Source organism: Crassostrea angulata, chromosome 7 (assembly GCF_025612915.1).
Source record: "Crassostrea angulata isolate pt1a10 chromosome 7, ASM2561291v2, whole genome shotgun sequence".
Taxonomy (NCBI): Eukaryota; Metazoa; Mollusca; class Bivalvia; order Ostreida; family Ostreidae; genus Magallana; species Magallana angulata.
The window spans coordinates 9,834,659-9,856,273 of NC_069117.1; the positions used below are offsets into that span (position 1 = coordinate 9,834,659).

The 21,615-nt window shown below is 33.4% G+C and overlaps 1 protein-coding gene across 3 annotated transcripts in view; it reads left to right on the top strand.

Annotated features, from left to right (window-relative positions):
- The window catches only part of LOC128192540 (multidrug resistance-associated protein 1-like), a 29,720-nt gene extending 13,767 nt beyond the window's left edge, over window positions 1-15,953 (top strand). For all 3 annotated transcript variants that reach the window (XM_052865290.1, XM_052865291.1, XM_052865292.1), the window contains 19 exons: window positions 866-1,012; window positions 1,173-1,257; window positions 1,359-1,425; window positions 2,722-2,848; window positions 3,013-3,189; window positions 3,642-3,809; window positions 4,550-4,736; window positions 5,356-5,449; window positions 5,780-5,942; window positions 7,488-7,719; window positions 7,889-8,199; window positions 8,561-8,760; window positions 9,119-9,242; window positions 9,589-9,690; window positions 9,939-10,085; window positions 10,260-10,418; window positions 10,557-10,723; window positions 12,100-12,294; window positions 12,756-15,953. In XM_052865290.1, the coding sequence (XP_052721250.1) occupies window positions 866-1,012; window positions 1,173-1,257; window positions 1,359-1,425; window positions 2,722-2,848; window positions 3,013-3,189; window positions 3,642-3,809; window positions 4,550-4,736; window positions 5,356-5,449; window positions 5,780-5,942; window positions 7,488-7,719; window positions 7,889-8,199; window positions 8,561-8,760; window positions 9,119-9,242; window positions 9,589-9,690; window positions 9,939-10,085; window positions 10,260-10,418; window positions 10,557-10,723; window positions 12,100-12,294; window positions 12,756-12,867 (2,964 nt within the window). In that variant the 3' untranslated portion in view covers window positions 12,868-15,953. The remainder of the gene's footprint in view (window positions 1-865; window positions 1,013-1,172; window positions 1,258-1,358; window positions 1,426-2,721; window positions 2,849-3,012; window positions 3,190-3,641; window positions 3,810-4,549; window positions 4,737-5,355; window positions 5,450-5,779; window positions 5,943-7,487; window positions 7,720-7,888; window positions 8,200-8,560; window positions 8,761-9,118; window positions 9,243-9,588; window positions 9,691-9,938; window positions 10,086-10,259; window positions 10,419-10,556; window positions 10,724-12,099; window positions 12,295-12,755) is intronic.
- The last annotated feature ends 5,662 nt before the right edge of the window (window positions 15,954-21,615 follow it).

Consider the following 21,615-nt stretch of genomic DNA (forward strand, 5'->3'; position numbering starts at 1 on the left):
CCTTGACCTTGTTTTACTCAAGGTCAACTTGAGAATAAAAAATAAAATTTTGTCTGGGTGGTAACTGGGATACATTTTGACATTAAGACTTCAAACTTGGAACGTAAGTAGATGGTATTAAGAAGAAATTCACGCCATCAAAATTTTTGACCTTGACCTATTTTCTTCAAGGTCAAGCGTTTTATAAAAAATATAGTCTGGACCATAACACAAGACACCTTAATCATATAATCTTTTAACTTGTATCATAGATAGATGGTATATAGTCCAATTGAACCTTACCAAAATTTTTGACCTTGACCTAAAAAATTTATTTAAGGTCAAATTAGAAAAAACTTCATTGTTCACCTCCTAAATATTCTTTGACAGAAGGACTTCAAACTTTACACAAAGAACAATTATAATACACTGAGGTGTACTATTGATTAATATTTGACCTTGACCTTGTTTTACTCAAGGTCAAATTAAGAATAAATAATAAAATTTTGTCTGGGTGGTAACTTGGATACCTTTTGACATTAAGACTTTAAACTTGGAACGTAAGTAGATGGTATTAAGAAGAAATTCACGCCATCAAAATTTTTGACCTTGACCAATCTTGTGTCTCAAGTTAATTCATTTTCTAAATTGTATCATATATGGATGATATCTAACATATAGCTGACTTCATTCTTTTTCACTAATTAAATTTGCCCCATATTACAATCCTTGGAGAAAAGGGGAGACATGTGTTTTTTTGTATAAAAAAAACAATACCCACTAGTTAAAACAATAATATATGTGTGAATATTTTAGGCAGTTTTATAAAAGATGGTATATTTTTCCTCTAATGACCCTGAATGATTTGTTTTTTTTTTTCTTTCAGGTGACGCTTGTGACCTTTTTGACCTACGTGTTTACCTCGGACACAGGTTACCTGAGTGCCCAGAAAGCCTTCACTTCCCTGGCTCTGTTCAACATTCTAAGGTTTCCCATCAACCTGCTGCCAATGATGATCTCATATGTCATACAGGTGAAAATTACAGGGTCTATGAGGTTAAACATTCTAATACATTCACCAACTGAAACATATTTTTTCTTTAATTAATTAGTCTTTCGATACCTTTGTCAGACTAATTATACTGTGATATTTTTTATATTTTTTACATTTGGCTTTCATTTAATTTTGGCAGGCTAATGTGTCTATAGGAAGAATTTCCAAGTTCTTGAAAAATGGTGATTTGGATCCAAATGCAGTTCAGCATGAACCAAAATCAGGTATAACACTAAAACACTGAATACTTTGCACTCCATTTTGATGTAATTTTGTCTTAAAGCATATAACAATTTCAAGGTTTTAACTTATATTTTGTTATTAGACTCTGTTGTTTCGGTGGAAAATGGAACATTTAGTTGGGATTCTGAGCTACAACCAGCACTCCGAGAGTAAGTACTAACCTGTACTAGTTTTTTTTTTTGGTCTCATATTTCATTAATCCTGCTTTACATATTGGTTGGTAATCATTAAATCTACCAAGTTTTGTTCATGATAAATTAGTAATTTCTTAAATATGGATTTGTGTGAAGATTTTCTTTAAGGGTCCTCCACACACTTGAGTAAAGTTCTGCATACAAGCCCATTCTTCTAAATCACTTAAAAATATGGATTTGTAGCATGTGTATGACTTGAAAATGACCAAAAAATAAAAAAAAAATTTGGGAAAAAAATCATCTTTTAAAATTTTATCACTCTTCATGAAAATAAAAACCCCTGCAGTTTTTGAACTCAGGACCTGCAAGTTGGTAGCCTGAAGCTTCAACCATTGTGCCTCAGAGATACCAAATTTGGCGGTATAAACTGTTTCACAATGCATTAAAATCGCCATATATATTTGGATATAAAGTTCTAGAGTTATCTTTCTTTGGGCATTTAAAGTTCTTACAAGTTTGTTTATACCATGTGTCTCTCATTTTATTATGCCCCCCCCCCCCCCCCCCCCCCCCCCCTTGAAGAAGGGAGGGCATATTGCTTTGCTGCTGTCTGTTGGTCGGTTGGTCCATCAACAGTTTCCGTTCATTTTCTTCGCAGAAGATGAACATATTGAAATGAAATTTGATATACAGGTTTATCATGATAATATCTAGGTCAAGTTCATTATTGGGTACGATTGAGCAATTTTCGACAGAGTTATGGCCCTTGGACGTTGATGAATTCCTGTTATTTGCGGTTTCCGCTCATTTTCTTCACAGAGGATGAACATATTGAAATGAAATTTGGTATACAGGTTTATCATGATAATATCTAGGTTAAGTTTGATATTGGGTACGATCGAGCGATTTTCGACAGAGTTATGGCCTTTGGACTTGGAAAAATTCAAGTTATTTGCAGTTTCCGCACATTTTCTTTGCAGAAGATGCACATATTGATATGAAATTTGGTATACAGATTAATTAAGATAACATCTAGGGCAAAATCAATATTTGGTACGATTGTGCAATTTTCGACAGAGTTATGCCCCTTGGACTTAGAAAAATTCCAAATATTTGCAGTTTTTAATAATACGTTCATTTTCTTTGGATGTTTTCGAGGGAGGGGGGCATCAGTGTTTCACAAACATCTGTTGTTATAAAGAATCGTGCAATTTTTTAAACAATTTAAGTATGAGGTTTAAGGGGTTGTCAAAAAGCCGTTCCTTTTTGTTGAAGACAAAAACAGGTGTAGTTTATTTTGTTTTCCTGCAGTGTTAACATCAAGATTCCCGCCGGGAAGTTGGTGGCAGTGGTAGGACAGGTGGGCTCCGGGAAGTCCTCTCTGCTCTCCGCCCTGCTTGGAGAAATGGACAAACTCTCCGGAAGTGTCAATGTCTATGTAAGTATTATTTAGATAACCCCTGTACAGATCACAGGGTTTTTACTTTATGTATATTTTATACAACAAAAAAATTAATTGAAAAGTAATGCAAAAAACTGCGAGAAACTTGACCAAAATGAAATAACGTTTACATTACCAGTTCCATTTTCTTTGCACCCCAGGGCAATGTGGCTTATGTCCCACAACAAGCATGGATTCAGAACGCTACCGTCAAAGACAACATCCTATTTGGTAAACAAATGGAAGAGGGCAAGTACGATGAAATTCTGGAGGCGTGTGCTCTCAAAACCGACCTAGAGATCCTGACGGGTGGAGACATGACAGAAATCGGGGAAAAGGTGTGTTGGCTTAGTACTGGGTCATTAACTCCCAATGTCGCACCTACTCACTAGAACTTTGTGAAGACCTATCTTTTTATAGGAATTTTAGTTGTCATTGTACTACATTTATAACTGTCACTGGTAAACAAAAGCTGTAAAATATTTCATTTATGTATTAAATTCAGGTACTTTTGCTCTTTTATACTCTCTGTAAAGAAAGTGTTTTAAATAAAAGGAATGAATCATATTCATAAAACCCACCAGGGCTCCTCATTCCATTTGATATAACAGAGTGAAATCACAATACATTGATTGATACAACCTCAAAAATAACTTTATATTGATAAATTAAGTAAAACTAAACTGTGTGGAATTCAGACATTTTCATACCCCATAAAAAGAGGTTTATTTTGTGATAAAACTATTGTCTTTTGTTTTGTGACTTTTGTCTTTTGTGTTTTGTTTTGTAGGGCATAAATTTGAGCGGCGGACAGAAGCAGAGAGTGAGCCTGGCGCGGGCCGTTTATAACAACGCCGATATCTACATGCTGGATGATCCCCTCAGTGCCGTCGACTCCCATGTCGGCAAACACATTTTCCAGAAAGTTGTTGGGGCCAAAGGATTGCTGCGTAATAAGGTCAGTGTTAATGGAAATGCAATTGGTGTTTGTTTGTCATTGTCTCCAGTGCGATGATTCACGCATCATTTATTATCAATGTTACCTTTTTAACTTGTGAAATTAATGGCCTCTGTGTTTGGGGTTCAGGCTGTAGGTATGTGGAGTACAGATAAATTCAAACATCAAATTCAGATTAGTGTTTTAGACTTCAAAATGAAGCATAGAATGCAATACTGAGACCCTTTGACAGGTCAATCTTAGAGTTATGGTACTTAGGAGACTTCCAAGCCCTGTAGGCCTCTTGTTAAACGTTCAGGATGGAAGAACATGTATTTTCATTGATCATTTGATAATGGAAATTTTCATGCATTTTAAGGTTTTGTTCTTTTAGTTTCTTGAAAATTCTACTGAGAAAGTGACACTGGTAACATGTCTATGAAATACATGTGACAACCATTTTAAAAGATGCTTAAAAGGGTTTTTTCCCTCAAATTTTTAATGATACAGTTTAATTAGTTTATTTACTTTGCAAGAAAATGGTAGAGAATATTCAATGTCAATAGATAAGATTGTTGATTATAAAGTAATAATTTTGATTAAAATAATAAATTTGGGAGGGAGGGGGGTTAAATTAAGCCCCTAAAAATTCCTGAAAGTTGATTCTTCAAGTACTGGTTTCTCACTTTAACACAAAACTTTTCTCAACAATCGTAATTTTTTACAGCAATATATTTGCATGTGATGTTGTTTTATTCCAGACAAGAATTATGGTAACACATGGAGTTCACTGGTTACCACTAGTAGACTCCATCATTGTGCTGATTGATGGGAAAATAACAGAGATGGGAACCTATGATGAACTCCTGAGTCATGATGGAGCCTTCGCTCAGTTCCTGAAGACCTACTTAACACAGGAAAACCCTGATGAGGAGGAGGATGAAGAAAGTAAAAATAATTTTCACCTGTTTTAGCACTGCTAGACAAGATGATCTATCTTTTTTATTAATTTAGTATTTGCTGTGAAATGAATTATCATGTCCTATTATTTGAAGATGCTCTTGATATCTTCAAAAGAGGCCTATAAAGATTAATATATTTAGTTTTCAATGCATTTTACAATATATACATTTCATGGTGTTCTGAGAGGACAAAAGTAAGTTTGTTTTCCTCTGGAACACCTACTACTGTATATCTTAAGGCATAACCAAAATAATAATTTTTGTTAAGGGGGACAATAAGTTTACAATGGTCTGATAAGTTAGTAATTACATGATTTCTGTTATGGAAATTGAATGCATCTAGCTATTAGTTTCAATGATTAATCAGTGTTAGGAAAAGCCAATAAACTTGTGCAGGGTGTAAAGTGTTTTGTTAAAATAGCAGATTTTTATCATCTTTAATACATTAAAAAGTTAAACAAAATTGAATAAAAAAAAAAGTGTATAAACAGAATGTATACTAAGAAAAAATAATAGTTGTTTGTTTTGAATAGGAATGAACTACAGTTATGTTTGTATTGAATTTGGATAAACATAAATTGCAGAAATGTTCTTTTTATTTTCAGTCGAGCAGATGAAAAGTAAAATTTTAGAAAGAGTGGAATCTGTGACCTCAGACACAGGGGCCACTTCAGGGGAAGAGGGAAAAGCCCGCAAAAGGTCTTGATAATACATCAATACAGTATACTGAGTTATTTTCGCTCTGCTTCCCTTGAAAACGGTTTTGCCCCATCTTGAATTCACTCGGGCAAAATTGTGTTTAAAGATTCATAATTTGAGACAAAGGAATTCGCCCAGTTTTAAATTTGCACGCTGACATAAGGACAAAAAGGAGCGAAAATTAAACAGGGGCAAATATTTTGCTGTATACAGTAATACATCTGTCAGTGATTAAATCAGATAAAAAAAAATAAAAAACCAAATGTAGAATAAAATATTAAACTTTATAATAGTACATGTATAATGTTACCTTTTGAATAATTTGTGTAGGAAAGACAAAAGTGCCAAAGCTCCCTTAGCCCGCTCTATCTCAACCATTGATGGATCTGAACTTCCAGGAAAAGACAAAAAGGATGTTAAGGCTCCAGGTGACCAGCCAAAAATGAAAGAAAAAGATAAGCTTATTCAGGAAGAAAAGGCAGAAAAAGGCAAAGTAAGGGAATTCTCTAAAACACCCTGATTTATAATTGTTGCGAATGATGTTTAAAACTACCGTAATGTCGCGTGTATAACACGCACTTTTTTTCAGCCAAAATTTGATCAAAAGTGGGGGGTGCGTGTTATACATAGGACTAAAATTTTACCCCATTTTTTCAAGCCGTGATTCTTTATACCTCGGGAGACGTGACTGCCGATATAACATGTTATGCAAGTTGTATGAGTGTATATTTTCTGCTGATATAGCGCGTTATGCAAGTTGTACGATTGTATACTAAATACTAAATTTACTGCATCAGAAATACCTTATTCTTAGTTTTATTTCCATGTATTGAAATATTTATCCACTCTCAACACTATTTCTTGCATCAAACAAGTTTAAATATCGTCAGTGTATTCGCCATTACGTAAGCAATCGCCTGTTGACTCGGCGCGTGGTCAATGTTTGTTTAACAATTTCCGGTGTCAGAAGCATGCACCTGTCTTGTGTCGGACTTCACAGGGTGTTTTCAAGTGCATGAAGATTAGCGATTATTCTGATTTTATTAAACTTGATTACTTCGTGTCCAGTTATGCAGTTAAACGTTACTGCTTTACAAAGACACTGCTAAAAATACATCGATCATTTGTACGACTTGATAATGACGATATACGACATACATACGTTTCTTCAGAATGTTTATTTAACAACAATCAATGAGTTTGACTATAATTAATCAATCAAATCATTTCTTTTGATGTTGTTTTGGTTTATATCTGCAAACATTATAACTTAGCTCGGTTGCCGTTCTTCCCTACGTATGATGATCTTCAACTTTTCCACTGTTTTACGAAGTGTCTAATGATATTTGATACCGCCAATGTAAATCATGCCGTCCTTTTTAAGTAAAATTGTAAGAACTTTGACTCTAATATCGCTTGGGCAATGTTCCGATCATGAAATTACAGTAATTGCGCTTGGGTTACAAAATTATCATTAAACATCGATAGTTATTTGGAAAAATGGCGGCCGTCGATTTTCATCATTGGGCTACATTCCGATCACAAAATGAAAGAAATTGCGCATAGATTATAAAATTATCATGAAACATCGATTGTTTTGGGGGAAATTGCGGCCGTTGATTTCGCCATTTTTTGGGTGCGTGTTATACATAGGACCTGCTGTTTTTTCGCTTTTTTTTGGTCAACTTTGGGGGTGCGTATTATACACGAGTGCGTATTATACACGATACATTACAGTAATATGATTGTATCCTAGAAAAAGCATAGATGGAAATATATGATTTTACTCAAAGTGCACTAGTAGATGTATTTATTACGATAATCGTATGGTTCTTGGTAATAAACATTACAATACAATACCTTTTTTACTTCAATTAAAGCATATTATTTTATTGTTTAGAATTCAATTTAGCTGTTTTCACTCCTCCAAACCATGCATATTTAAAATGTATGGTCATTTTAGATCAAATAAAACCTCACTGAAAATAGGTATAGACAATGGATATCTTAATTATTTTATAATCCCAAATTATTTCAGGTGAAGTGGAAGGTGTTTATGATGTATTTCCGCGCCATTGGAATGGCAGCCTCCGCGATAATCCTGGCTATCTTCATTATCTTCCAAGTTTCTAGTGTAGGAGCCAACATCTGGCTATCTATATGGACTACTGATAAGGAACTGGCTAATATCAGTCTGGCTAATACCACAGAATATCAGAATCGGAACTACATGTTTCTTGGCATTTATGCAGCCTTTGGTGTTGTGCAAGGTACTTACCTCAATGCAATTGAATTTAACTATGAAAACTTAAATAGATCAGAAGATATTCACCACTGATGTTTTACAGACTTATGTACAAAATACATCATGTCTAAAAAATGTTTTTTTTATTCAACTTTATTGATTTCTGAAGCAGTTTCTTTTGCCTTGTTTTCAAGGTGCTGTGATCATGATTTACACACTGCTTGCAACGTACAAAATGGTGGACGCTTCACGGAAACTTCACAATGCAATGTTGGAGAACGTGATGAAGGCACCCATGAGCTTCTTCGATACGACTCCCAGCGGGCGCATCGTGAACCGGTTCTCTCGGGACGTGGAGACGACGGACAGCACCCTGCCTATGGTGCTGAGGATGTGGATGAACATGTTCTTTAGCACACTCAGTACCTTTATTGTCATCAGTTACAGCACCCCTCTCTTTATGACCATCATAGTCCCTGTGCTCATATTTTATTTCGCTGTACAGGTAAGAATAGAACAGCATCAACATAAGATAAACTGTAGATTCCTCATTACAATGTTCCTGGTAAATGTAATTGTATAATAATTGTATTAATAATGAACAATAGTTCATGGGTCTGTTAGTCTCAAATGTTTACTTTTTTGAAATCAGCATTTTTGTCAGTGTTTGGCTGACATTGATTGAAATGAAAGTATTTGATAAGATGTAAATAAAGAGCTCTACTCTGACTAAGCACTGGGAAGTTGTGGATTTGTCTTAGATCTGTTGTTCCTTAGATCATTATATAGATATGCTCATGAAACGTAAATAGCAAGTTCGTATTTCTTATAATCACTTGTACATGTATGTATTTGCTCTGTTACAGAGATTTTATGTGCCAACATCTAGACAACTCCAGAGAATTGAGTCGACCACCCGGTCACCAATTTTTAACCATTTTAGTGAGTCCCTTAGTGGGGCCTCCTCCATCCGAGCCTACTATGAACAAGAAAGATTTATCAACGAGTCTCTGTCTAGGGTGGATAAAAATATACTGTACTACTTTGCCAGGATAGCTTCCAACAGGTACTAGTAAATGGGATTGTTAGAGTGTTCTTATGAATGTTGATAAGTACCGTTACAAGTACACAGGACAAAGAACTCAAGTTTAGATTATATTAATATTTCTTTAATGCCTTTTACTTTAATGCCGCAGCATATTTTTTTGTGTTTAAAGATGAAGACCACTTCAGTTATATAACTGGTAATATTTTCTTTTGTAAATTCCATAAAATTGATTGAGAAACAATTTGATAAAATAATTTTCCCTCCTGTTGATACCATGATTGCCTGTTATAGCTCCGTGAGCTACATTTGTATAGTGGACATATCATAGCTGTGAGTATTGTAATAAAGAATATGTAATAAACCTGGTACTCTTCAGATGGCTGGGCTGGAGACTGGAGTTTGCTGGCAATCTGATTGTGTTTGCTGCTGCTATATTTGCTGTGGTCACACCCAACCTTAGTGGAGGATTAGTCGGTCTCTCAGTGTCATATGCTCTGCAGGTATAGTTCATATTACCCCTGTTATAATTACATGTACATTCAATTTTCTTTTAACATTGCAGTTATTCCTTTAAAATCATGAGTTGATTTTAATTATGTCCCTGCAAAATGAAGACACATTATATGGTTTCATGATGCAGCGTCAGTCACATACTTGCCTTCCTTTCATATTGTTGATATTTGTTGTTACATGTATTTTTGTGTGTTAACTCCAAACACACTGAACATCACTCATCATGGGTGTAATTTCTAGTACAGTCTTGTGAAGCATACTCTGCCACATACATATAGCTAGGTACCTGTTCACAATTTTCAGATGAACATTGTATTATTGCAATTTTTGTAGGTGACAAGTGCCCTGAACATGTTGGTCAGACAAACAGCTGAATTAGAGACCAATGTTGTTGCAGTAGAAAGACTTAAAGAGTATTCTGAAGTAGAAACTGAGGTAATCATTTTAAAAAATATGTACACAAAAAGGGTTGTATGCTTGTATTTTAAATTTGCAAATGCATATATCAAGGATAAAACAATATTTATAGTCTTTGCTTTTCAAAATTGATACGTTTATTGTTTAGCCAGCATGATTAAGGTTTACAGTAATGCATTCAAATGCAGAGGATGGTAAAAAATTAAAATTATTAGAAATAAAGTCAGTTTCTGCATGCACTAATAGTAATTTGAACATGTTGACAGGCGGAATGGATTCGCCCCTTCAGGAGACCACCCCATGATTGGCCAGCTAATGGAGGAGTTATCTTCCATGACTACAAGACCAGATACAGAGAGGGCTTAGATCTGGTACTGAGAGGAATATCTTTCCAAGTACTAGGTGGCCAAAAAGTAAGATTGCCATTCCAAGTTATCCCTGAAATCATTCATATTCAAATTATTATATAAATTCAAATTCCTTAAATATGTGTTTATTTTAGACCAAGCATTGTTCATTACACCTTTGAACCCTTTTATCCTTTTTGATACATTTATGATATATTTGAATATATGATATTTTAACAGGTAGGTATAGTTGGAAGAACAGGGGCAGGTAAATCTTCTCTGACTGTGGCCCTGTTCCGGTTGATTGAATCTGCTGGGGGTCAGATTGTGATTGACGGTCAGAGAATCTCTGACATCGGACTGCATGATCTCAGGGGCAAGCTTACCATTCTACCTCAGGTACGCAATTCTCAAAATCGGAATATTTTTATGTAAGATTGTAAATATTGAAAATTAACACGAAAGAAAAGAGTTGTAATTTTCAGTGTCGGAATTTATACAATGTAGTTGACAATGTACATGACTTCATGTTTGCAGGACCCAGTGTTATTTTCTGGAACTCTACGCATGAACATTGATCCATTCAATGCGTACACAGATGAGAACATCTGGCATGCTCTGCAACATTCTCATTTGAAAGCTTTTGTAGAAGGTCTTCCAGAAGGATTACAGCATGAGTGTGGAGAGGGAGGCCAAAATTTGAGGTGAGTTGTCGAAGGCAGTGCATTGTTAATCTTACCGAGAGGATGAAATCCTCAGGTTGCATGTGTTGAAGAGGTAGAGAAAAATGTAGAGAAGGAGAGCAACACTTGAGTTTCAATAGTCATTGCTGTGATATTTAATCATTGGCAGTCTGATATTAGTGAGTCTACGTAATATTCAATGTAATATCAAACTGCATCACTATTATTAAACAGATGAAATTAGGCTGTCTCGGGTAAACATGTAACCATTTTCGTATTTTATTTCAGTCCCGTTAATAGGGCAATAGAGCCAATTTTTAGAACAAAAAAAATTAAGATATATATAGGGCGACTTTTACACAAAAATTCAGGTGGTATCAGTGTAAACTCTCATGATTTTATTAAAGGTTGGCATGAATTTTTGTAACATTTTGTATCAAATTTAAAAAAAAACCAAAAAGTTAAATAGGTCGTTACAAAGTATTGTGCGAGATCCAAATGCTATAAAGGAAAAAATATTGACCTACATGTAAATCTGACCTAATCGGAAATCATGAATGAAATTTAAAGGGCAGCGTTATAAGTACAAAACATGCCTCACACTTCTGTATGAAAAGTCACGTACATAAAGGTCACTGTCTGACATTTTTTTTTTATTCAGAACTGTGTTAAGCATACATGTATATCCTCTACATGCATGTATATCCTATACATACATGTACATGTACATGTATATCCAATACACACCTGCAGTGTTGTATATATTTAATGAGGAGCCTCAGGATGGGCTCTTCTTTTAATATTCAGATTAACATAAATGGAAGGAGACATAAATAAATAGAAAAAGAATTAACATTGTTACATCAATACATGGACTGGTATGCTTAATACAGCATAACATATCAAAAAAGTCAACAATCTTGAGTGTGATATTTTCAAGTTGATTGGGAAATACGAGTTTGGGCTAAAACTACATGTATATAGTAAATACTGTAGAAGCACTTTTTTTCGTTGGGTCAAAAATTTGTTTTTAAACCAAATAAAATTTTATTGGCATTTAATTTCATGATATTGTAATCTCTGTATTCATTAATACTTGTGTTGAAAATTCGTCATGAATTTAATTTTGTTGATTAATACTGCCAACGAAAAAAATGAAATTAAATCCTCAATGAATATTTCTGCTTCTACGGTACATAATAGGCTGCTTTTTTATTTTGATTTTTTTTAAAAATTGCATTGTAAATTTAGTATTCATCAACTCAAATGTGAAGTTGTATAATACAAGTAATTAGTAGATGATGAAAAAAAAAATCATCATGTATGTTACCGGTACAAGTTTTTTATTGTACATATGTTGTTAAAAAGTTTTCCTTATTATCCACATTTTTTATCAGTGTTGGCCAAAGACAGCTGGTTTGTCTGGCGAGGACCCTCCTAAGGAAATCCAAGATCCTGATTCTGGATGAGGCCACTGCTGCAGTAGACATGGAGACGGATGACCTTATCCAGAAGACCATCAGGACGGAGTTCAAGGACAGCACGGTGCTGACCATAGCACACAGGCTCAACACCATCATGGACTACGATAAGTACGCTGTCCTCTTAAAGAGATTTACTTCCTATTTCAGAAAGCTCATTAAAGAGACGATTTATTTATCATTTATAAAATAGTCTTTCAATATAAACCCATTAAAATATGAAATTGTAAAAACTAGAAATAGTATATAGATTGCTTTTCCTTAAAACGTGGAATTCACTGTACAGTTCCTCTTACTGTAGTTTACTCTATTTCCTATTCATACTCATCAAGAGATGATATATATTTTTTAAGGTGTCAATTTTTTTCAATAGTCTTTTGATTTAAACCTATTATAAATATGAGATTGAAAATGAACTAGAAATTATTTAGATTGTTGTTCCTTGTACTGTGGAGTGAATTCACTGTGCCTTACTCTAGTTTGAACATTTGTGCTTACAGCTACTTCACTTCAAGGTCTAGTACTTGCATGATTTTGACATACATGTAAATGGTTTTTTTCTCTCTTTCTAGAGTACTAGTGTTAGACCAAGGCCTAGTGAAGGAATATGACAGCCCTGATAATCTACTGAAGAACAAGACTTCAGTCTTCTATGGAATGGCCAAAGATGCCAATCTAGTGTAACTGCCTGTGATCAATGCCCTTACAGAATATGTATAGTGTATGTTGATATGGGCCATCAATAAATGACCCAGAACCTTCTATTGTCTGACAGTTACCATTAGGTAACAAGGGTAAAATCTCTAGTACATGTATGTGTATTTAATGTAGAGGATGTTAACTCTGAATATGTCACGGAAAATTAGATTTTTATTAAAGGTATACTATAGTAGTTCAATCAGCAAATTATACTTTCTGTACATATCAAAAAAATTTGTGAATACAGAGAAAATGAAATACTTTTTTTTATTTGCATCCGTCATTTTTTTGCCTTTTAAAAACTTTCTTCTACCAACAATACCGAATAATCTCTGTGTATTTAATATTTTGTGGTGCATAAATGAATAAAAAAAAGGGGGGGGGGGAATTAGATTGTCACAAAATTTTTGAATATTCAGTATGTATTTTGGAATAATACATCCAAAAATTGTGGTTGTTTTTTTTTTAATGTAAAAAAGCTTAAACTGAAGTGATAAATAATGAATCAAGGACATTTTATTCTGTAGATCCAGTCCTGATATTTTTTTTTGTTATATTCAGTAGTATATAACTGTAATATTAGCTCGTCCGAAAAATATTGACCGGTCAATATTTTTTTGATATTGACTGGCTAGGAATAATATCTAGAGAACATTCCCTCTATTTCAAATAATCGCCTCTGATTTGTTGATTCGTAAACGATGACGTAAATAACTCTTCGCGACTCCAAAACAAGGTGACGTCATAATAGACAGTCAGTCAAGGCAAGTAAACAACGGACGCGCAATGCGACGGTTTGCTATCATAACGGATATAAGGATTTGCGAATTACTGTGAAATAAAATCAGGTAGAACATCTGTATTTTCATTCTTCCGGTCAGCGGAATATCAACAGTGACCGTTTGATGCTGAGGATATTTTGGAAATGAACTTTGCACAAATTTGAATTCGTGAATTCTTTATTGAGCTGAAAAAATTACGGCGATCTGTTTTCAATTACTTTCTTAAATTTTGGTTTGTTTCTTCATATAACAAAACAAATGTTGACTGTGTTTTCGGGCAACATTGATTATATTAGCCCCCGAGGGACGAAAATATTGCCCTCCGCTTCGCGTCGGGCAATATTTCGTCCCTCGGGGGCTAATATAATCAATGTTGCCCTCAACCCCAGTCAATATTTGTATATTGTTATGCATGGACATGTATTACAGTAAGAATGATGTTGTGATAAATCAAAACAACAATATTTTGCATTTTAAGTAAATGGCCTGAGAAAATGGAATTTTTTTAAGCTCCATGGAAATTTCAATTTAAACTTGTGCTCTAATTTACAAGGTTGTGACACAGAGCAAAATCAAACAATTGTTCATTCAGTAAATGAAAAAGATAAAAATGTTATTATTTAAGAGACTGTATAAAATATTACTTTATCGACTAAGTTTTGTGTGAAGCGCCCTTTACATAAGTATACAGTTTTGGTGAACTCATGTGATACATGTTACAAAAATAGTCATTGATATTGTATACAAACATTTTATATATGGTAATAGAATTTGACTATAATGTTTTTGAATGGGTATAAGGGCAACATGTTGTTTGTTGGACCTAAGGAAAGAATGTTATTCACAGTCGAGGGTACATCTCTGTGATGAGGCCCATTAAATCACTAGTTAGTGGAGTCTAGTCGCTAATATTGGGGAACCATTCAATGAATATATAAAATAATATATATAATAACCTGTAGCTTTCAACTTATCATCACAGCAACTTGGCTATTTTAGTTTTACTGAGAATAAGGGCATATTATTTACCGGTAGTTGTGACATGCATCATATTTTTTCTTATTTTGGACTTTCAGACTGGTCAACATAAAATTTGTTAGACTTAATGTTTTTTTGTAGGTATTAGATATATATTTATGTGTAGAAAAATATGTCTTTAGCGATATGTTACCTTTGTTTCATAGAAATGGTCAAGATAGCATCTCTTGTGAATATCATTATATTACTAAGGGCCCTTGAAAAAAAGAATGTGCCTGATTTTTCCCTTTAAAGCATATTTTGTTTTTTCCAAGTTTCCACAGTAGGACTTGTAAAAATAATCTAACTGAAACAATCAGGTGTGGTTTTTGATTAAGATATGATTTTATGTAATAATATTAACGAATTTTAAATGCCATGACCTAATCAACAATATTCACTTTTATGAGCAGTAAAGTAACTGGCCTTTCATTTACCTTGGCATAATGCAGTAGACCTACATTGTGAATAAGTAGGCACGATAATCAGTGCTAGTCGCCATGCTACTTGCATTTTGTCAATTTTGTTTTGGACACCAATCATATGTCCCAGCATCCTTACAGAACATCTCTCCTGGGTTTTTTCTGTGTGCCATGTTGATATGAGGGAGGCCTCGCCCTCCTTTTTTCTTGAACTGTGAACATTTAGTGCTATGCCTAGTTGATGTTAACCCTTACCCTTTGATGTCAGCTGTATTGTATATCATTGTATAATCCTTTTTTGAAGAACTTTTTGTCAGAATTGTGTGTCATTTGGATGTCATCTTTTCTTTCCTTTCTCATTCTTTTGTAGGGCTTATGTAGCAATTCCATATATGTAAATGATGGAACTATTATTGATGAGCAGTCAATGACAGTTATCTATATTGTTGATCAATAGAATGTGGAAAGGGATTTATAGGAGTGTTGGACCCCCCCCCCACCCCACCCCACCCCACACAACTACAACTGGAATGTTTAGCGGAGACAAAACAAAATGTTATCTCCATTTACTTGCTATTTTTGTTCTCAATGATATACTTTATATTTATGATAGTACATGTTTTATATACTGTTAAATGTACTATATAATTACATGAACATACAAATAACGTGTGTTTGAATATTCAGAATGTGTATTTATTTTAGATGTGTTGCGGCTTATTTATGTCAACATTGTATAGAGTGAGACATATATTTTTATACGCTATTGTGATACCTCTAACTATTTTTTCATCAAACTTATTTTCAGCTTCTCATTGTAGTGAACAAATTGAATAAAATCTGAACCAAATTTTTTTTTATCTACTAGTCACATAAGGTAAATGTAAATGAAAACAGTCTATTGTTGTTTGCCAATAAAGATCATTAGTAGATAAGTTGAATCTTGGATGTAATCTGGAACATCATGATATTTTCATATGCTAGAGATGTGGCAGCAGAGCCCAGGATCTGTGGGTCAGAGTATCCAGATTAAACCAGATTCTCCCCCTAAAAAAAATTCTTTATTTAATTCAATGTCTCTATGGTGCACTGATATTGGCTCTTCTGTGTCAAAGACTGTGGACAATTGTGCAGTGTGTATAAATTGTTTGGAGTATGGACGTCATCTCAAGAACCAGTCGGCCTATTTTTGTTGAATTTGTCACTGAGTAGAAAACTGGTTGTCAAAAAATATTTTTCAAATAAAAACCACTGGGTAGATCAAATTTACTCAAAAGAATAAAGATATATCACAAATGAAGACTTCACTCTAGGACAAAGAGTGTGGTCTCAAGGTCATGGTCATTTTAAAGTTGACATTGTGTTAAAAACATATGCCAAGTCTTGGAGTTAGAATGATCAAATCTTGTCATTTAATGCATCTTATGAACTGAAGCTGAATATTTCAGATGTATATAACGAAAAAGTTGAGGCCTAGGACCATCAAACTTTGTCATTTGACGAATCTTTGGATCTCTGGGCCCGACATTGAAAAGTAGGTAACAGTGACCTATTTTCTAAATTTTATGACCTTTCAGTTTCAAAGCAATATTTATTTCATACTTTGATACCAAAACCTGTATTTTAGGGCAAATTAGAAAATAAATATTTATTGTTCAATCTTTTTATTTTGAACTCTATGACTTGCATAGCTGCAGGTCTTGCTGGATTAATAAACCTAACAGTTCATTAACCTAACAGTTGATGCAACCATTTGAATATTTGATAATTTTTGCCAGTTCTACAATTAATCAGAAGAGTTTTCATATGCTTCTTGGCCTCTTGCGCTTGGTGGTGCATATCAAACCGCAAGATCGCCATTATTGGTAAAACAAGAACACAGAATTTACTCTAATATCTGATGTCAGTAAAAGCCTCTTAAGAATTTCCCAGGCAAGTGTAGTGACATTGTTATAACTATTGTTTGTGCCAGTATTGTAGATTTATTGTCTTTTTCCAAGAGCTGTTGTTCTGCATCTACTGTACCGGTTCCAAGTTACATGTTAGTTTATCAGTGATGAGTAATTAACAGTCATCAAATGTTGACACCGCATGGCCTAGTGGAAAGTTAGGCCTTGTAAGGTTCGAGTCTCACTGTGATCTCTCTTGTAATCGAACATAATACGGCGTTTATTGTTAATTTTGCAGCGTTTTTTGAAGTATATTGGTAATTTTGATAATTTTTGGCAAATAGCTTATAATAATTTCATGCCGCAAGCTTGATTTGAGGAAAGGATTTGTAAGTAGAAAGCAGCTGTCGATGAAGGACATACATGATAAAATAGTCAATTATCTGAACTAAATGGAAACATTTTACGTAATATTGTTTTTGATACTCGACGTAATTGAAATCTTTATAACCCACGTGTATTGCCCTGTAGTTAACTAATTGATCATTTTAGGAAGTTCTCACGTACACAAGTCAAACACTTGCTATGTACTTATCCCAAATTTCCTGTAAATGAAATAGTAGGTAACGATAACACTCACTTCAAGTAGTGTGTTTATAATCAGTGTGCTTTTTTTATATTTAAAATGCATCAAACATAACATGATGTGAAGATGTAGCGTGTCCGCTGACTATATAAAGATTGGGTGGGAATGTTAAACAAATTAAGCATAAGATCCATCTCAAAATAAATATGATTTTCCTTGCTAATAATAATTAACAAAGAACAACATTGGTTTTTAAATATTTTCCTGCTTTTTTTATATTAAGAACTCTACTTTTCTAGGAGATGAAAATATCATGGTCGTCCAGCCCTTTTAAGGTGGCATAAAACACATAATAAAGATATCATTGGGGATGAGAGTACATCATATATATGTGTTAGAATTTCAAATTATTCAATGCATGTATTTGACTAAAAGACGCATACTAAGAATTCTTATAAAGGTAAAAACTAAAAACGCCAGTTGGTTTTTTAAAGCACGACTTGCACGACAATACATGACATTTAAACCTAGTGCGCCACAATATTAGACTTCACAAAAATTCAAGAAAAAAGTGATAAAATTTTATTTAATTTTATTGTCTATTTTGAAAAAAGGTATTATATCCCATTTTTCCGAAGCCCTCTGACTTAGATGTACTGAGTAACTTACGATTATATTACCCCACCGCCACCCCTACCTCCACCCCCGATAAAAACAAAGCAAACAAATAGAATAGTTGAGGGAAAATAATATACATGTAAATATAAAATGTTTCTGTATGGGTTCAAATTGTAAATCTCATCAAATATACACGGACCCTTTTTTTAACCTAATAATTAGAATAGTGCTCTGTTTTATCATGCCTGTGTCTTCATTTAAACAATAAAATGCTTTCTTTGGTGATTCTTGCGGGATACGAAGGTGGCAACATTGCAGAACAAAAATCGTAACCCGCTAACGCGGGTTATGTAATTTTTTTCTGCTATGATCGCTACCTTCATAACCCGCATGGATCATGAAAGAAAGAATTTTATTGTTTATATCTGCACCTTTCTTTTAACATATGAATGGTAAAAAAGTAAGTATAATTCACTAAACTAAAAAGTAAGTAGAATTCACTAAATTATTGTTATTGTTAGCTAAAAGAAACAGACAAATCGTCTCCTGTGTAAATTTGAATCTGACATCATCATGATTATTTCGTGCAGTCCGTGATTTTTCTTGACTTAAGTCCCGACTCGCTGTAGGTTTCAATCTCAGTCTGGCCGTCTCTATAGATCTATGAATTAAAATTTACTATAAGTTTCGGTAAGAAATATAGGGAATCTTATTCGGTGGGTGTAATATATAGACAGATGTAATTTTGAGAAGAAGAAAAACTTGTTTGTGATGTTTTTTTTTTTTTTGGTTTAGCTTGTGAAGGAATTTGTGAAAATAACCACCATGACCTTGAATAAAAAATACTTTGTGAAAGATTTGTCTAAGATTCTGCCTGTTTTTGTTTTTTGTTTTGGTCAATCGGCCGGTAATAGCACCACATGGCCAAGTTAGGGGTAAAGAGGGGGGTTTTCTCAGTTTCATGCATGATTAAACACAACAACCCGATCCCTTGGCTTCCCCACAATGCTCCGGAAAACAGGCCAAGGAAATAAAGCAGACGAGACAGAGGTATATATCAAAGTGGATTAAATACTTATAATGTTAAGGCCACGTGCACTTTTTAGCAGGAAATGAATTGCTGATATACATTTATTATCTTTCCCTCTACTTAAGCAATCGAATCGATTAAAAAATAGCGATTTTGGGGGTTTCATTTCGCAATCTTAGAACCAAATACAAAAAAGATGGTTAATAAACTGTTTTAAGCTGTGTATTTGAGTGAGAAACTATTTAGAGGATCAACATGTGTGAAAATTGGTTTTCTAAATAGTCCAAAAATATTTCCCCTGATAATTATTTAATCCTTTTTCATCTTACTTATTGTAAAGTTATAAGTCACGTGCAGAAATATCACAGTAGCTCACGTTTTTGAAGCCGAAAAAAACCCTCTCAGATTGATTCATTGCGTGATGGCACGATTACTCTATGTCGTCACACCATAATTTTTTCGGTTGTTATAAATTAAATTGGATAACATAAATGCAATCACTCTTTTCTCTTTAAATTTGAATGAAAAATATATTTTCTATTTGGTGGTGGTTGTGGTGGGGGTGGTTGGTTAAAATGCTACAAAATGAGTGCCGAACAATAATTTTGTCCATGTTAATGTGTAATTTAATTTCTGATTTCAAATAAAATTGAAGTTAGTGTGTTCGGAAGTGCATGGTAGTTAAATACATGTGCTCTTTTGGGAACAGCAGATATAGGAAATACGGCATGGGGAAAATATGTTTTTGTATAAAGGATATTTCTACGAGTCGGAGAATTAAATCGAATTTGTGTGCCCATGGATAAAGAGTGGTACATGTACATATGATTCATAATTTCTTATATGAATTAATGTTATGGCTTTAATTTAGGATGTTTTAACCGGAAAATAAACTATTTATTATCTATTTCGTCGTAATTGAAGTCTTATTACTATTTCCGGTAGTTTTAATTCTTTTTTTTTACAATAGCATCACTTAAAAACGCTATCGCCAATGTTCACCAAAAATGATTATCATTTCCGTTTATCGCAGATTTTGAAAGTGGAATTACCAAGTTAAAGAGCGACCGACAGCAACCGAAGAGGCGGAAGTAGAATCAATATTGCGTCAGTTCACTTCCGTTATATGAATTGTTTAACCGATTTCATAATTTATTGTCTGGCTGAACAAATATTTAAATGAAATAATCTTCCACATAATTATGAAAAACGGCGGTCAACAAAATTATATACACATCTGAGCAACCTGTTTATTTTTTTTTTCTTTTCTGTATTCCCAGAGCTATTCTGTCAACGATTCCGGCCTGTATTTTACACAAACTCTTTTCATCTAGGATATAGATAACGCCCAGTCACTAAATTTGTTTCTTTCTCAAAGAGACACTTACCCTCAACAAAAAAAAAAAACAAAAAACAACAACAGACCAATCTATTTTTTGAAAAACAAAAAAGTTAGTGTGTAACCATGATAGATGTAGCAGAAACACACTAGATAAAAATCATTCGGGGATCTAGGATAATATCTAATATTTTTATCTGAAATACAAAATTATATATCCACAGTTTAAATCTATTTACTCGCTTTTTTACAAAGAAATTTTCTTCGTAATTTACGGGTCGGAGAGAAAAGATGTAGATTTTTACTTACTTTTGTTTCGACTGATGAATTGAATTGAAGATTCTATTGACTATACGTATTTCAAAATGATTTTACACAAGTTATAACAACATAGAGTGTCATCTCCTTAATACACACATTATATATTAAACTTACTGCCTTGCAAATAAACATTTGACTGATTAATTGTAGACGCAGACTAAGTAAAATAGCTTGTACATTTGTAGTTTATCAGTTTAGATAAATTCTGTAAAAGTAGTTTTCCATGTAAAAAAAAAAATGAATAATAAAAACCCACCATTAATGGATATAATCATGAGAACTCTATGGAAATAAAAATATTGATTATATTTGAACAATATTTACTACATATGTAAGATGACTATGAATATCAATAATCATTGATCAGGTAAAAGTAATAAGGCAGTTATTAACCACATGTTTTGCCTTGCATTTATCGGATAAAATGTTTTAACTTTTTATATGTTAGGGTTTTTAACCCTTTATGTAAATCTATCCCATGGCAAATTGAATATGTTTTCAATTTTATTTATATTTGTACTGGGAAAAATTAATGAAAATTAAAAAAAAATGTATTGTTGTTAGGCCTATATAGAATCTTTGTAATGAGTTAAAAAATTACCTAAAAATTATTCTGTTTAATTTAAATTTTTTGTGTGAAAATATTGAAAGAGAAAATAAAAATGAAAGCACGGAAGAGGTATATAATCACAAAAACTGATTCCGAATAAACAAAATTAAAAGTGTTTT